Here is a 17455-nt window from a genome sequence, read left to right on the forward strand (position 1 = left end):
TAAACATGTATACCCGGCCGTGTGCAGTGTGCATACTGCAGAGGAGGAATTCAACCAGGACGGCAACAATGCTAAGAAAATCATCATTGTTGGTAATAACTGATAACTGTACAAACTATAAAGTTAACGTATTTAGAGCCAAGGACTTTGCCTTAAGATGCTTATTCTTGTTTACATCAATATGCTTTTGGTGGCAGTTGCAAGTCCTCGCTGTTGCTTTCCAACATGTCAAGGACTTTGCTCATGGATGGTCGATCCGTGGGTGTTAGCTGAATGCACCACAACCCAACTATAGTCATCTTTCTCAACAGCTCCGTTGGCTCGCTACTAACAATCTCACATGTGGTGCCACAGAACTCATCAAAGTTGTCATATATCCACTGAGGAAAATATTTGGTGCTATTGTCTGTACTAACATTGATTTGGTTCTTTGCTCCAACCATCTCAAGAACCACCATTCCATAACCATACACATCAGACTTGCTGCTCACAGCTCCGTACTGCCTTGAGAAAACCTCTGGTGCTATGTACCCTACCGTTCCTCTTGCTCCACCGATAGAGATTTTGCTTTCCTTTTGCTGGCACAATTTGGCTAACCCAAAATCAGATATCTTTGGACAAAATTCTTCGTCCAGTAGAATGTTTTGAGGCTTGATATCAAAATGTACAATGCGAGTGTTGCACCCCTGATGAAGGTACTCAAGCCCTCGAGCTATGCCAAGTACAATGTCAAAGAGCCTCTCCCAGCTTAGGGCGTTAGGATTTTGAACAGAGCTGTTGCCAAAAGTGTATCTCTCAAGTGAGCCATTGATCATGTACTCGTAGATGAGAGCTCTTTTTGACCCTCGCAAGCAGAACCCTAAGAGCGTGACGACATTGATATGAGAGGTTCTGCTAATGCTAGCCACCTCATTCATGAATTCCTCCCCATCACCCTTTGTATCTTTGAGCATCTTCACTGCTATCTCACGGCCATCTGGGAATTTGCCTCTATAGACGGCTCCAAAGCCACCTTGGCCAAGCTTGTGAGCAAAAGAGTTAGTCATTCTTCTCACTTCTGAGTAAGTGTATCTTTTGGGATATGAAGCTGCTTCCTTTTCTAGGAAGGATTCGATCCTCGGTGTGTTCTTTGATCCCCTTTGGCAGGACAAATTTCTGTAGTATTTCTTATACCATAGAAACAATGCGAGGATAAATAAACATACGCCAACTAGGCTTGAGGTGCCTGCTATTACATCTGAAATAACGGCAGGAATGGAAATGAGTCTATATGGATTATAATGTAAATTACTCAAAATATGCTGACGAATATATTGCACGAGCAGAGTAGGGAGAGAACACTCTAAGAATAGATTCCACTGTAAATCTCTACACTTGCACTCAAGGAATCCACATTTATGCATCCTTTGGATTCATGGACTTACTCGATAAACCTTGCAAGTTACTGGATTATATTGCAAATCACTCTTCTAAAAACGGCAGGTGGTATATAAACAAGGCACCACATTGCCACAAAAATTTTAGAGTGAATTCCACTTTTTACCCTCAATATATTCTTAAATTTGTGACAATGTCTAACTCATTTTAATATTTGTGTCATATTTTGCTCCATGTTTTTAAATGTGTGATATACTGTCACCCCATTTAACTAATTAGCCCGATTTCTGACATGATGAACCTACCTGTCGGATGGCGTGGCAAGTAAATGGTTGCCACATTGGAACATATTTTTGCTATTCGTTTTTAGTCTCAGTTATAGCCGACCCGATTGCCAACCCTCGATCTGATTTACTTCCACAACCCTAGTATGTGTTTTAGTAATTATCAGCCACACTAGTGTGATCTCCCACCCTATATGTCCAGCTATACGAGGAAATAGAGAAAACATAGATAATACACACGCCAAAAAAAAATATGGCTTGCTAGCTATGTGCAATTGTGCGTGCCTATACTACTAGATGCCACCAAGAGATAGTGTTCTTACATATTCCAGCCCTCTTCTTCGGCGATGTCTCAGTCCTCCATAGAACTGGTGATGTGGCTGGCGGCGAGCCTATTGGCGTTCCGATTGTGGCTTCCCCTGCAAATTGTGAAAAAAAATTCACATGTTATCGGGTAACTTGAAAATCTGCATTGTAGTAACCTATATTTAAACTGTTGTGTATGTGCTAGGTATCGTGATGTTTCAAATACAAGATTGCATTGCTTTAAAAAAAAACTCTGGACGCTTGGTTAACCTAACGACCTGGAAGGTCATTGTTCGAGAAAGCAATAGAAACAAGCAAGAACAACATAAAAATAGATGCCGTGAATCAAATATCCCAAAGAGTACAAGAGTACACTGTACACGGTGGGGTTGTGTACTTGTGGTCGAACCCAGTCAGCGAGAGTTATAAACTGGGCAAAATTTAGAGGACCAGTACTCTAGTGCTTGTTGAAGGGATGAAGAGATTTAGTAAGCTCTGCCCGGCTCCGGTGACGAAGAGATAAGGAAGGTGGCCGTCTCCGGCTCGTTCTAGTGTTTGTTGCCGTCATTAGGTGGTCCAAGAAATTATTTGTATATATTTTATTACTTTTAAAAAGAAGTATTGCTAAGAGCGCAAAAAAATTTAAGTACTTCCTCTGGTTCTAAATTCTTGAACTCAAATTTGCACAAATATGAATGTATTTATTATTAAAAACCGTTTAAAAAAATCTAAATACATGTAATATTTCGACAACAATTTAAGATCGGAGGGGATACCTATGTCGTTGTTGGCTACCATGCTCCGCAGCTTGGCGCTGTATCCAATGCCTGCGTCCGAGTTGCGGTCCCACAACATGATGCCGCCGTAATTGGCCGAGCGTTTCAGCACTGGCAGCACCCGTGACGCGAGGGTCTGCAGGCCTATGAACCCGTCGGTGGCGATGGAGGCATCGGGCCCTGCCGCCAGACCCAGGAATATGACGGCAACGCCGAAGTCCATCGCTGCCACTCGCTCCACAGCGTACTGTAGTTCCCGACCGCGGATTCACAGACGAAGCTGTCGTAGAACTTTACCCACACGTGGTCGAACAGCCCCGTCCTGAGCACCCGGTCCAGCGTCTGGCCCGAGTACGGGCAGTACGTAGGCGCGGCGGTGAGCATGTACTTCCTGCCCGCCGTGGCTCCGTCGAACAGCGTCACCGGGTTTTTGGCGAGGTCGTCGTAGTATTCAATGCCGAGGCCATTCTCCACTTCAAAGTCGATGCCGTCCAACGACGCGTTGCCGAGCGGGCGGGGCACGGCGGAGGTTCCGCCGAGGAAGTTGTTCCAGAGGTAGGCGGCCACGTCCTGCGCGTCGGAGGCGGAGGAGAGTTTGTAGTTTCCCGAGAAGGTGCCGCCGATGCTGAGGAGCACCTTGACGCCTTTGGACTGGCAGGACACGATGTCGCCTGCTTAGAGCGGCGCATCCTCCCGAGGCCGGATCGCAGTTCTTGCCCAGGTCGAGGACCGGGGTCATGCCGCCGCCGAACTCGGCCAGGTACGCAAGGTTCACATAAGCGTAGAGGCCCGTTCTGCATGTTTCCTCGAGGGTGCTGTCGGCGCCGTTCCGGCCCCAGTAGACGGCGATCCTAACGGGACTCGGCGGTGTTGCATGGGTGGCGATAGCGAGGAGAGACGACACCGTTAAGAGCAGGAATGATGAGGCGTGAAGAAGCTTCTGGGCGCACCTGCAGGCCATGGCAAAGATCTAGCTAGCTAGCACTCCAGCTAACCTGTCATTCTGTCAAGTCATGTAGTAATAGTACGTGTTTTATCTGCTTAATATTAATTGATCGCCCTGTTTCGTGGGCAAACTGGGATGGCTCGGTCCAGTCATTCAGTGGCGTGTCCATTGGCTCTAAATTGCTATGGCTGTCGTCCAGGCAGTCACGCCGTGTCGCGCACGCCGGACGCGACGACGGGAGGACCCCTGATGGACACGCTCGAATCCCCGACCATATACTAGTCATACTCATACTTCTCTTAGTGTGACAAAAAGTTCCGTGATATAAATAAAAACGTGTGAATTTCACTTTTTGTGCTCTAGTCATACTCATACTTCTGTGAAGCGGCCTCTGGTTGTAGCAGTCCAAGTTGTCGCCGTAGCTGACGCCGAGGAGGTCGCAGTAGCGCTTGTAAAACCCGATCCTGTCGGCGACGGCGCGGTTGTCCTGCCCGCGGCCGCACTCGAGCTCGCCGTTGATGATGTTGGTGATCATGCCGAACCCCGACAGATTCCCGGCCGCCTGCCACCGGCCCGTGATAACGTCATGGCTGGACGGATTTGGTGCCTGCGCCGTCATCCAGAACCACAACGCCGTCCTGAACGACACAGTCGCGTCCGTGGCCACGAGGTCCGGGTCTCCCAGCAGGTCGTTGCCGATGGCTTGGCCCGCCGGCCCGTAGTTGTAGTTGTAGGTGATCTGGATGGGTCCGCGGCCGTAGTACTTCTTCCCCGCCGCGCACGGCCACTGCGAGCTCGGCGTGCAGTAGTCTAATCTGGCTATCTCCTGCTTGAAGCAGTATCCCCATGAGTATGGGCCGTCGGGTGATGTGGGCCCCCCGCCGGTGGTCTCGTGGGAGGTCTGGGCCAGGAAGGCGGCCACCTCGCGCTTCCTAATGTCCATGCCTCCCGTGGTGGCGAAGCCGAGGAAGGAGTTTGCAGCGGCCACGAAGGCGTCGTAGGTGTAGAACCCCTTGGCCGGGCACGCCGCGTCATTGCGGTGCAGCAGCATCTTGTCGAAGAGCGACCGCGACACGACGGAGGACAAAGCGCTGCCGCCGGAGGGGGCTGGGGCCGGCGTAACGACGCTGGAGCAGCCGCTGCATTGGCTTTGGCAGCCGGAGCCGCAGTAGTCGGAGGTGGAGCCGCAGAAGCCGAAGCGGCTGCAGCAGAGGCAGTCGGGGCACGTCGCCCCGCCGGCCTGCGAACCGCACTGCTCGGTGCGCGCGAACACGGCCAATATGGCCGCGGCCAGCATGGCCACCACCGCAGCTGATTTCATCGTGGCGATGAATTGAAGTAGATTGGCATGGCAGGAGCGTCACGCTAGCTGCTGGGGTGTGTGTGCCTGTGTGGTGCCTGAAGCTGCCCAGAGTGCTCGTTTATCTAAACCACACACAAACCAGCAAGACGCGTGTGCCATCGAAGCTTGGCTCCCTGTGCTGAGTCACCAGACGCGTGCCCTTCTCCTGCGTGAGCATTGGACAGTCTTTGGCTTGTATTCGGTCCGTCCCGTATCAAGAGACTCAAAAGCTTAAACATGAAGAAAAAAATCCGTACTCGTGTATGACGTCCGAGATGAACCCTGACTTCTTAATTTCTGAGATCGAAAACCTGATCTTGTTAATCGCGGTCAATTATGACCTTAAAGCTGTTTGGCAAGCTACGATAAGGATGATCCCGGTCGGGATTTCTACCTTAAATCCTGATCTTTTAAGCAAAGTCTGAATTGAACTTTAACCTCTTAATTCTTGTATTTCGAACCCTAATCGGCATTTATTCTTAGAAAATCCGTTTCGTGGCCTGGGGGCACCTAGGGGAGCAGTGTCGCACGTGGGGCCCGGAGCGGCTGCGACGGAGCTTTGACAAGCGGACGATTTTTTTGTGATTTATTTTTTTATTTTTCCTAATCCCATCAAGGTGTGTGGCGTGACCGCCACTGATGAGGCGCCCCATCACTAACGGATGGCCTGCTCGTCACTGATTTGCACCTCATCACTGGCATGCAGGTTGCGGCGGGTGAGACGCCTGCTACTGATGTCATTTTACGCCATTTACTAATGATCCATTATGTAGTAGTGACATAGACACAAATCATGACAATTTGTAAGCCTACTCATCAATCACAAAATCATGTTGGTATCAACCAAACACGATTTCTGGGATTAAGGATTTTAATTAATCGGGATCAGTAAGGTCAGGGTTCGAAAATTAGGGATTAGAAAGTTAAGGTCCGATTCATACTTTGTCTATGAAGTCAGGGTTTAAAATAAAAAATTCCAAATATGAATGTATCTGTGCCTAAAAAGCGTAAAATCAAACCGTGGAGTATTTAATTTCAGTAGCTTGACTGTTGTGCTTATCTTTGAGCCTTTGGGGCTGGTGCTGTACTGTTCAGGCGTTTAATGCAATGTGGGGTTGTTCTTTAAAAAAAAAAAACCAGCAAGACGCGAAGAAAGGGCGGACGTTCGCGAGGGCGACGTCGCACGGCACTGCAGCCACTTTGCTCATCCGGTGGGCTGTTCGCGCGCGCACCTAGGCATTATCTCCGCTGTGGGCCCCGCAAAGGTCGTGGTTTGTTTAGCCAGGTGACACTGCTCCGCCTGGAACATGGATTTTGTACAGCGCGTTGTGTTCGCATCTTGTATCTGGACCGTTTATCATTATATACTGACTTGACGTGCAGTAGTTCCGAAAAGAGTTTGTCCACAGCGACGCGACGGAAATTGGTTCATCTCTTTGTTTTCAATACAGATCTCTCTACAGCTCTACTGCATCGTGCAACGCAAAAACGTTCATGTTACTGCAGTCTTTGTGACTATCCTTTCAATATTAGTTTCAGACCGAACATATCCCGTGATAGATGGCAGTGCACATGTTGGTTCGTATTATCGGAGAAATCTATGTGGAGTCTTCTTCCTCAAGTATTTTTTTCTGTAAAATCTATGTGCGCGGATTTTATGAAAGCCATATGGTTTTTTTATCGGAAATAATTATGTAAATTAAAAACACTGCTAAAATGAGAATGTTGTTTTTAATCATAAGGTTATTTTAATGAAATATAATCTTGCTAAGCTGGATTCAACATCTTTTTCTCTCATGTCTTTTTGCTCCTATTGTCTAACGCATTATTTTTATTGCTTTTCATATCCTTCACCGACATTGATTACTACTAATACGTTGGAAACTGGCTTAACAGGCTTGAGAAAAAGATTAAACCTCATATTCGGATGGAAGTTTCGGCTTTTTGTTGAGTTATTTAGAACTATAGGGTGATTTGTTTTCGATCGATCCAAAATTGTAATCTTCAAAGCCACACATAGGATGCGTCTCTGGTCCTTCATGCTTCGCGTGCATCGGCGAGAACCTTCGTGTATTGAATGGAATTGTTTGGAAATGGTATTTCGGGATATCTTTACCTAGCTGACTAGCGGTGTACTATACTAGTATTCGCTTTTTAGATGAGTAGACTCGCTATGTTAAATTTATTCCGCTGACTCATTATAACTTAATATCGATGTGTGCTGCAGAGACCAAAATCGGTCTGTTTTAAGGAAAAGAGTTAGTCCACAGGGGAGGCGTGTGCGTCAGTGCATGCCCCGATGGCCGTCAGATCTGATCTCCCATCTGACGGCCCGCGTGGCCGCGTCGGCTGTGCACGATTGGTCCAATGCGCCTTTTAAGGCGAGTTCACCAAACAGAAACAGAAAAGGGACACCGAACCGGTCAAGTTTCATCGGCCGCCCGCCGCGCCGGCACCTCCCGGCTCCTCCCGAAGCGTCGCTACGCGCCGCCACTTGACGGTCAAATTCCTTAATGGAGGAAGGGAGATGGCCAACCAAAAAAGAATCCGTTGCGGCTCTTTCGCCCGTATCCACGGACGCGCTCTTCCCTTCGTTTCGTCGGCTTACGTCAACAGCTACAAGAAGAGGAAAACGAGACCGGAAGAAATCCAGAGATCGCAGGTAGGTTATATACCCCTGTTTCTACATTGCGCATGCCTATTGGTGCCTGGTGGTTGCTCACCTTCTTCTCTTACAGCCGTGCGGAGGGGAGGAGGGGAGCATAACCCGCGAGCGGTGGCTCTTCTCTGAGTAGCTTTGCTAAAGGTTTGATCCTGTCTCGCCTCTGCTGTATGCATGTTAGGTGTGTGAAGTAATGGCGACTAATTGCGCTCCATGAACGCCGGGACCTGGGTGCGGCAAAACGCCGAGCGCTCTGTGTGCACTCTGTTTGTGCCACCAAGGCACCAACCCACAGATGCCCTTATGTCCTGATTGTACTAGGAGTTGCCATTTGCCAGGAACACGAGGCAGTTGCTGTTCTTCCTTGATTCCTGCAACTTCTACTTGATATTGGACTTGCAACACTTTTGCAGCATAACTGCATGTGCCATCATAACTCATAATCGTTGTGTAGAATTCACCTGTGATATTTCTGTTATGCATAGAGATGATATGTCTCGCGATTTATCCGTAGCCACAGCATCATAATTAATTCGCCTACTTACTAGTGTTATATGATGAGGCACTCCATTTTCAATAGCAGCTTTGTCCGTGTCCTGGTTATGTCATGATGTTCTATTTTTTGACTCATCATATTTGATTATGCTGCTGTTAACATGCCTGTGAGTACATGGATAATTCAAACAATCGGCATCATTACTTTACACGCATAGGCCAGTTTGAGGAGCTATCTCTGTCTTGGACTTCTATAGCCCATAGGGAGCATTTTAGGAACTGTCAGTGACAGAGTGAGATTAACAAGAAGAAATCGGCTCATGGTTTATAATTGGCTTAACAAAGAAAATTTGACATAAACTGCATGCTATTTTCACTCAAAAGTAAAATTTCATCATTGTGCTGATGCTAAAGAGGCCTAGTTTCTTGGTTGCTAGTCTCTACAACATAGAAACATGTGCAACTATAGTCCTGACTGCCTCTTTGATGGTAGAAAATCAAGGTTCTTCAAACTGATGATTTAAATTTTATTATTTATTGACCAATAGGGATAGCATACTGTAATTTATTTAGAGGATTCTTAAATTTATTCGGTTGATAAATTGGCAGATCAGAACTTCTGAAGCGATGCCAGCTCCTTCAGCACCTATCCATGTTGGAGTTCCTCCGCCCTATGTGACATCTCATGGAGCTAAAGTTGCAAGGCTACATATGTATGACTGGATTGTGCTGCTGCTTCTAGTTGTAATAGATGGAGTACTGAATACAATAGAACCATTCCATCGATTTGTTGGGTCAGACATGATGACAGATCTCAGATACCCCATGAAAAAGAACACAATACCATTTTGGGCGGTGCCGGTATATATATATTTCCCTCTTAGTCCTGCCCTGTCTATTCCATGAACATTTAAAGTAGCCTTTTGTTAATTATCCTTCTTATGCAGATATATGGTATCATTGGACCTATGGTTATCATAACCGTAATATACTTCAAGAGGAGGAATGTGTATGATTTGCATCATGCCATACTAGGTACTTTCATATTCTTCCTTTCAGGCCTGTGGTATCCTATTCTTTTTTCAGGAAAATTTGCTATCCTATTCATATAACTCGTTCTGAAATCTAGCATGTCCTGCCAGGGCTCCTATTTTCAGTGCTTATAACTGCAGTTTTAACTGATGCCATTAAGGATGGCGTTGGTCGGCCACGTCCTGATTTTTTTTGGCGCTGTTTTCCTGACGGAGTACCTGTAATGTTCTCACTTCTAGTTGAATCCTTTAAAATACTTTATTATTCATTTTATTTGAGCCGTTTGCATGATCCGTCTGAGTTGTCTGAAACTTATGGCTTACTTGATCTTCAGGCCTATGACAAAATTACTACAGGTGTGCTATGTCATGGTAAAGCAAGCGATATCAAAGAGGGTCACAAGAGCTTTCCAAGTGGTCATACTTCTTGTAAGTGAAAACATGTTTTTCAGCTCCTACTTACCTCAATAATAGTACAAAATATCATGGAGGTTCAGTTAGCATTTCCTATTGCATGTGAATACACGATTGCTCATGTTCTAGACTGCAGGAGCTTTTGCATGCTACCAGTTCTTGAGGTGGATGACTCAGTGACTCACAAATTTCTGTTTCACAGGGTCCTTTGCTGGACTTGGTTTCCTGTCATGGTATCTGGCTGGTAAAATCAAAGTATTTGATCAAAAAGGCCATATTGCAAAACTCTGCATTGTTCTTCTTCCTCTGCTTCTTGCAGCCTTAGTGGCTGTTTCACGTGTAGATGACTATTGGCATCACTGGCAAGATGTGTGTACTGGCGGAATTCTGGGTATGCCTGGCAGGGTTATCTATTAAAGAACACGTCCCAGATCATTTAAAAATAGAACTTAGAGCTTAGAAATGTTATACACGTACAATTCTTGATAGGCCAACTTTATGATTTTGCAGGACTGTTGGTTGCTTCTTTGTGCTACCTGCAGTTTTTTCCACCACCCTGTGATGAAAACGGTATGCTTCATATCTTTAGATTAAAATATAATTCAGTGATGAATGGAATTTCTACCATGTAGCCTTTATAGCAGGACTATCTCGTGCTCATTTGTAATTTTATCAGTTCAAAAGCTCCCATGGTCATCTTTTTTTAATACTAAAAAGGGAATCTTTGTCAAGATTATTGATGGTTTTTGCATTGTTGAATGATAGGCCTATGGCCGCACGCGTACATGCTGCACGTTCATAACCCGGAGGGGGACAGACAAGTGCAGCCCACATCGACTGATTGTCAACAATCGCTGCCGAACGGTTCGCTTGAAGCTTCTTATGGCTTTGAGATGAGGACCACGAGCCAAGCACTAGATACCATGGAAGCTGGCCGGAGACAGCAATGACGGAATACTTAGTACTTACATGTACAGGAACCTCTGCTGCGCATACCTCGCGATACAGAGTAGATATCATATATCGTGCCATCGTGCCACAAAGAAGAATCTCTAGATGCTTACACCAGATACTGGCTTTCTACATGGGGAAAAACCTTCATGATATGATATAATGTGACTGAGCAGATCTAATTTTCAGGCTTCATTACTTTAAAACAGGAATTCCAATACGGATTCGTGGCTTAAACTTTGCTAGCTAGTCGTACATGGTTTTCGTTGGGTGGGTGTTCATATGCGAATAAGGCCCACTGTATATTTCACATGTTTTGCTTTGGTAAGCTAGCAGACAGCGGCTGAATCATATGATAAGGCCCATTGTAGATACACGTCTCTCTAGATAAAATTGCGACACTTAACATGGCATGGATGGAGTACTTATCAGTTTGGGCGCTGGGTGCGTGCGGCTTTGGTTGCTTTCAGCTTGATCCGGCTAGCTGTTGCATGTGTGATTCGTTACCTCACATGTCACATACGAACTACTTGCTGTAATGTTATTCCCATAAAATCACACAAAATGTATACCGGGTTGGCACGGCGGCAGCGTCCCTGAAAGGAACCGAGGACGGATGATGGAATTCCATCGACGACGACTCGAGAGAACGGAATTCCAAGTCTGTCCCGTCCACCATGAAAGAAAGGATGGAATTCCACGCACGAAAACTACATCCATTAGTTAATGCATGCGAAGAAAATTCTACGTACTCCATCCTGGATCCATGCATGGGTGCCGTGAAGTTTGATGGCGCATCAAAGCTGAGCTGGTGCAAGCACGCGTGCATGCATGCATGTGCTGCATGCGCGAAGGAAGCAATCAAGCGAGAATCCAAATCTGACCAACAGCAACCAAACTGGACCTGAAGGCATCTTAATTTCCACGCTCACTTCCAGCCCAATCAACGTGGACCGGATCGTGCAACGGATCGTGCCTAGCATTCCACAAGCGTTGAGTAGTTAGCTTAGTAGTTATAGAAACCGAAGCATGCGTGCACGTATTATATATCTAGATAGATCGATCATGGCAAGGTGGACACGTACGTCTGCTGGCCTGCCCTCGGCTAGCTATATAAAGACGAGCATTCCCACAGCTTCTGGCAACCACACTACACCAGCAGCGTAACACTAGAGTGGGTTCTGCTAATCTGCTTCAATTCATCGCCACACGAGATGAGAGCAATCGCGGTGGTGGCCATGCTGGTGGCCGCGGCCTTGCTGGCCGTGTCCGCGCGCGCCGAGCAGTGCGGCTCGCAGGCCGGCGGGGCGACGTGCCCCAACTGCCTCTGCTGCAGCCGCTTCGGCTTCTGCGGCTCCACCTCCGACTACTGCGGCTCCGGCTGCCAGAGCCAATGCAGCGGCTGCGGCAACACGCCGGTCACCCCGACCCCCTCCGGCGGCGGCGGCGGCGGCGTGTCCTCCATCGTGCCGCGGTCGCTCTTCGACCGGATGCTGCTTCACCGCAACGACGCGGCGTGCCAGGCCAAGGGGTTCTACACCTACGACGCCTTCGTGGCCGCCGCCAACTCCTTCCCCGGATTCGCGACCACGGGCGGGGCCGACGTCAGGAAGCGCGAGGTGGCCGCATTCCTGGCCCAGACCTCCCACGAGACCACGGGCGGGTGGCCCACGGCGCCCGACGGCCCATTCTCGTGGGGATACTGCTTCAACCAGGAGCGCGGCGCCACCTCCGACTACTGCACGCAGAGCTCCCAGTGGCCGTGCGCGGCGGGGAAGAAGTACTACGGCCGCGGGCCCATCCAGATCTCCCACAACTACAACTACGGGCCGGCGGGCCAGGCCATCCGTGCCGACCTGCTGGGGAACCCGGACCTGGTGGCCACGGACCCGACCGTGTCGTTCAAGACGGCGTTCTGGTTCTGGATGACGGCGCAGGCGCCTAAACCGTCCAGCCATGACGTTATCACTGGCCGGTGGAGCCCCTCGGGCGCAGACCAGGCGGCTGGCAGGGTGCCGGGGTTCGGCGTGATCACCAACATCATCAACGGCGGGCTCGAGTGCGGCCGCGGGCAGGACAACCGCGTCGCCGACCGGATCGGGTTCTACAAGCGCTACTGTGACCTCCTCGGCGTCAGCTACGGCGATAACTTGGACTGCTACAACCAGAGGCCGTTCGCTTAGTCGATCGGCAACATTATAAGGTCGTAACCTGCACGAATATACGGCCGGCAACACAATAAAAGCTACGGAGCAGCTCTCCGTGTATTGTAACCATAGCGTTGCAGATCGGTAGAGCTCCTGTACGTACTTAACATGAATAATCTCCTGTGCGATTGATGATCATGATGTGTAATCGGTTGTAATACAATAAACGATGTTATGATTATGAGTAATCTATTACAGATTCTTCACACGTTGCGGAGCATGATCTTGCAGATGCGAGCAAATTATGGCCGGAGAAAACGTTATGATTGTGAGGACGCTGCCGCCGCTTCCATATCCTCCTTCAAACGCCAAAGATGCTCCTGCACTCCTCCTCCAGCCTCAGGCTATGGCAAAGGAGAACTGGTACTACTAGATTTGTTTTTTTTTTTGTTTTTCTTTAGAGCAGAACTGGTGCTAGATGGGTCCAAACCTGCCACCGTGGTTGGGCAAACTTAACCGCGGAGGCCTTCGGAAGCGTGGGCCGATGTAGTCTTCAGCCCGTTAGGATCTTCTCTCTTGAAATGTGGGCAAACTTAACCGTAGCAGCCTTCGGAAGCGTGGGCAGATCTAGTCTTCATCCCGCTATCCTTTCTCTTGAAATGTGGGCAAGCTTAACCGTGGAGGCCTTCGGAAGCGTGGGCCGATCTAGTCTTCAGCCCGCGACGATCCTTTCTCTTGGAATGCCCACGTACTTGCACTAATCCTGACGCAGATGCATTTCGATAATGCAAGCTTTCTTTTTCCCAGATCAGCCCACGGAAGGTGCCGAAGAAGCAGGCTTCAACCTGCACATGGCTTCAGAATATTACGGGTGGCAAACAGCTTGAGCCGCATTCTGATGTGATGCGCGTAGCCAAAATCAAGTCAAGTTGTGGACGACTGACCAAATCATGCGGGAAGACCTCGAACTTGGGATCAAACGTTCGCCATCTATATGCGAGTATTTGGCTCAATTTTGGTAAAGTAAATCCTAATCCAGATATGTGTACACTGGATATTACTGAGTCACTCTCCGATTTGGCTTAATTTGCTTGGTGTATTGCATTAATTTCTCGCGAATAATACAAAGTTAATTACCACACGATGCCCTATGCGTTTGAATTTTAGACCAACAAGAGTGCATGGAGTACTAATAAGCATCCATTATTAATCAGCAGATAAAAATTAACACTACGTCGAAGTGACTGCTAGCAACAAAGTCGTCCCCATGCAAACACACTTCCGTCAGCAGCACATGCGACACCCTAGCGGACATTTGAATCAATTCCCCTTTGTACGACAAAATTACGAGATGAGTTGACACTTGACACTTCGTGTACTTTCTCTTTTCAGGGAACTAGCTGCGTTTGTACTTTAAGAGTAACTAACATCGTATTGCTTGCAAATCCTGTAATCCATTCCGAAATGTGAATGGGTGCGTCAACTGTCAGCGGCGTCCAAAATAAAGCGCTGCCTAATTAACTAGAAAAATTATGTATGTGCATGCACATATCTACTACCTCCGTTCTATAATTCTTATCTCAAATTTGTCCCAAAATGGATGTATCTATTCTTAAAAAACGTCTAGATACATATAATATTTCGACAAAAATTATGGAACGGAAGGAGTACATTACTCTTCCGTTTCTTGTACTGCTTTTGATGCACAAATTTGGTCAATCAAACTTCAAGCATTTCCACGGCGTGTGTATGACACTTGCGCATGAAGCGAGAAAACGACCGATCTGTATGCACTTACGTCGAGTGTGCAGTGCGCTACAGCTCGAGGACAAATAAGAAATATTAGAACTACTGCCAACCAAGTCTAATTTGTTTCGAGTTCTAGCTCTCTGGTCAAAGGAGCCCTCGTGGAGAAATATAAAGCCAGGGAGCTAGCTAACCAGCTGAGGGTAGTACTCCCTCCGGTTCTAAATTGTTGTCGAAATATTACATGTATCTGGATGTTTTTTAAGAATAGATACGTCCATATTTGAACGAATTTGAGTCAAGAATTTAAAAATTTAGGATCAGAGGGAGCAACTCTGAGACGGGAAGTAGTGAGGTGGAGATCACAGCCATTGCATGTAGGAGTTATTAATTACATGAGTTTAATTAATACTGCTGTAATAGATTAGTGCAAATAGATTATAGTACTATCCAGTACATGATGGAGCCTAACCACTTGACCAAGTGTGCTTTTGATGCGCTGCAATAGCTGATTAATTAGGCAGGACCTATATGCACACACGCACGCATCCGTGGGTCACCCACCGATCCATCGCCTGTGTCTGTGGCTGTTAAGTTTGACCGGTGTCCAGAGCTGCCAATGGCGTCGCGGGATGACGATGCATGCATGTGGCTGTGCCAAGTTTATCCGTCTACGGTCATTTGTTTATCCGTTAAAGCGTGCTCAAGCACATGCGGCATGCTGTTTTGTCACACACCTTTGCGTGATCCCCAAGAGCCGCCACGCAGCGGGGAACCACTTAAAATATCTCTCTTGATCTCTTCGTTGCTTCTTGATTCGGCCAGAGCAGAAGAAAGAACCACGCTCAAATTTGTCTGATTCGGCCAGAGTTTTCTCCCTGTGGGACTCAAGTCCTGAAGTCCATATTACAAATCAAAACTAACCACAGAGCTTAAGTGTAATGTTTGGTTGCAGAATTTGGTGGAATGGAATGGAACCATTCCACTCTATTCAGAATGGAATAGTTTGTTGTTTGGTTGTGAAATGGACATTGTTGAATGGAATGGTTACATTAAGTGTTTGGTTGAGGAGATGAGATGGAAATGAAATGCAAATGATGTGCTCACCTGTTGGTTAGGTTACCCCTCAGACTAATGAGTATGAGCAACATTTCATTACATGATTTCAACACTAAGAAAAAATTGGACAATTTATATACATACATCAAAACATAATAGCACATAGTAAATTTGATCACCTCACTATACTCAATCATCAAACAAGGAAAAACAGACAAATTGAAACAAGAAAAGCTGAAAATTCATCCATCTGCTTCTCCCTCTGTAGGCTGTAGCACCCCCTGTCGCCAGCCTCCTTTGCCATGGCCCCTCCGCCGGCCTCCTCTGTCCTGCAGCCCCTTCGCGGCCTCCTCTGCCGGCCGCCGGCATTCTCTCCCTTCCGTCGGTCGCCGGCTGGGATCTCGTGGGGAGCGGCCAGATTTTGTGAGGTGGGCGCCACCGCCATGGATCGAGAGACGATGGGGAGACAGAGAGGATCGGGGAGGGGGTGAGGATAGAGGAGAGAGAGGAGGTCGGGAGTCGGGGCGTGATCAAGTTTTTCACTAGGACCCACCGGTTCCATGCGGAACAAACGCATTCCTCCGTTTCCGAGTTATCAGTTAGTTCCGCATATGAAAGGAATATTCCTCTTTGAGGAACCAACTAGTTCCATTCTACTTCTCAATATTATACAAACCAAACACACGAACCACACAAAAATCTAGAACCGTTTCATGACATTACACCATATTCCACAAACCAAACACAACCTAAATTACTCACATAAATTTTAATGCCATAATGCGAAATACGGCCACCAAAACTGATAAACGAGTCTAATGTGGATTGGTCGCTACCTTATGTCCTCTCGGTATGGGTTCCTGTAAAAGATTGGAGGAATCTTTGGAGCAAGAAAGGAGGAAGATGTCCCGTAGAACTGTATTTGTATTGCGCGAGCAGTTTAGTACAACAAGTTGTAAAATGGAAGCAAGTAGTACAATAACTTGATTTGGGGTGGGGGGCGTGGTGGTGGGGGGAGGGGGCATGTGGCTTGCCGGTTTACTTGGTCATTTTTATGGAAAGCCCTGCTCTCCGTTTCGTTTATTCAAAAAAAAAAACTCCGAATCAACTCCCCCGTTCCAGTGCATGTTCTTATCCTCCATCTATAGCACCAGAGATCCAAGAAACCAAAACGAGAAACGGAAGATCTTAAGCATACGCTTGAGGCTGTCGTTGGTCTGCTGCTACTGTTGTTGCTGCATATGCTTGTGGTTGTCGTTGGTGCTCTTCTATGCCAGCAGTCGTGCCTTGAACTCCTCAATTTGTTGTTTCTATTTATTTTTTTCCAATTTACGGTGGTTAGAATTGTGATGCCCTCAAGCACTGGAAGGGGGATTTGATTCAGAGTTTTTTTTTAATAAGCGAAACGGCGTGGGGTACTGTACCGCCGACACCATTTTGCAACTTGCTCTCTTAGACTTCTCGCGCAGTACATGTTCTTGTGTACATCCAGTGTTATTGCTTCTAGAGGAAGCGAGCTGGCGAACGTGTTGAACTCCTTCGGCAATTCTAGTGACTGTATTTCAGGGCTCTTCACGGCCTCCCCCGGCATACCGGACCACCGGACTTGTAGTTTTCTTTTTGTCTGTGTACAGTTTTTTCAGTTCTTTTTCTGTTCCCCCCTGGCGTTTAGGTTTTGTAAGACTTGGACATTTTGGTCCCTCTTGTAATGAAAAATGACAGCACACTTAGACATGGGTTCGGAAAAAAAGAATACTCTTATTTCCGCTTTGGAATATTATCTGCGACTAACTAGTGCAATTCCCTACTCCTGTATCTCTTCTATCCTGCGTTCCCAAGCCCTCAAAGAAGAATCTAAAATTTTATGTAGAATATGCAATTTTCCCCAACTGTCCGGAACACGTACTTTAGCGGTCAGA

At 47.3% G+C, this 17455-nt stretch overlaps 3 protein-coding genes and 1 pseudogene across 4 annotated transcripts; 2 read left to right on the top strand and 2 right to left on the bottom strand.

Moving 5' to 3' along the window:
* Positions 1 to 49: 49 nt before the first annotated feature.
* LOC100839908 (rust resistance kinase Lr10) lies at positions 50 to 5156 on the bottom strand. The gene is made up of 3 exons (XM_010233871.3): positions 4065 to 5156; positions 1985 to 2080; positions 50 to 1237 (listed from the first exon to the last, which is right to left on the bottom strand). The coding sequence occupies exons 1-3, from the start codon at positions 5008 to 5010 to the stop codon at positions 177 to 179; spliced, it is 2103 nt and encodes a 700-aa protein (XP_010232173.1). The 5' UTR covers positions 5011 to 5156; the 3' UTR covers positions 50 to 176.
* On the bottom strand, positions 2753 to 3855 carry LOC112270676 (annotated as a pseudogene).
* A 2295-nt stretch (positions 5157 to 7451) lies between the features above and the next one.
* On the top strand, positions 7452 to 10790 carry LOC100825512 (lipid phosphate phosphatase 2). Of its 2 annotated transcripts, XM_014899192.2 has the most exons (9): positions 7452 to 7693; positions 7770 to 7837; positions 8798 to 9049; positions 9136 to 9223; positions 9331 to 9440; positions 9555 to 9648; positions 9836 to 10024; positions 10144 to 10203; positions 10399 to 10790. In XM_014899192.2, exons 3-9 carry the CDS (start codon positions 8816 to 8818, stop codon positions 10581 to 10583), a joined length of 960 nt encoding a protein of 319 aa, XP_014754678.1. In that variant the 5' UTR covers positions 7452 to 7693; positions 7770 to 7837; positions 8798 to 8815; the 3' UTR covers positions 10584 to 10790. The 2 variants fall into 2 exon arrangements, with proteins under 2 accessions (XP_014754678.1, XP_010232174.1); XM_010233872.3 differs by lacking the exon at positions 7452 to 7693 and having other exon boundaries at positions 7700 to 7837.
* Positions 10791 to 11660: 870 nt separating this feature from the next.
* On the top strand, positions 11661 to 12999 carry LOC100824996 (basic endochitinase A). Its single transcript, XM_003569556.3, has one exon. It carries the CDS (start codon positions 11799 to 11801, stop codon positions 12765 to 12767), a length of 969 nt encoding a protein of 322 aa, XP_003569604.1. The 5' UTR covers positions 11661 to 11798; the 3' UTR covers positions 12768 to 12999.
* Positions 13000 to 17455: the final 4456 nt, after the last annotated feature.

This window comes from Brachypodium distachyon, chromosome 2 (assembly GCF_000005505.3).
Source record: "Brachypodium distachyon strain Bd21 chromosome 2, Brachypodium_distachyon_v3.0, whole genome shotgun sequence".
In the NCBI taxonomy this organism is placed as follows: domain Eukaryota; kingdom Viridiplantae; phylum Streptophyta; class Magnoliopsida; order Poales; family Poaceae; genus Brachypodium; species Brachypodium distachyon.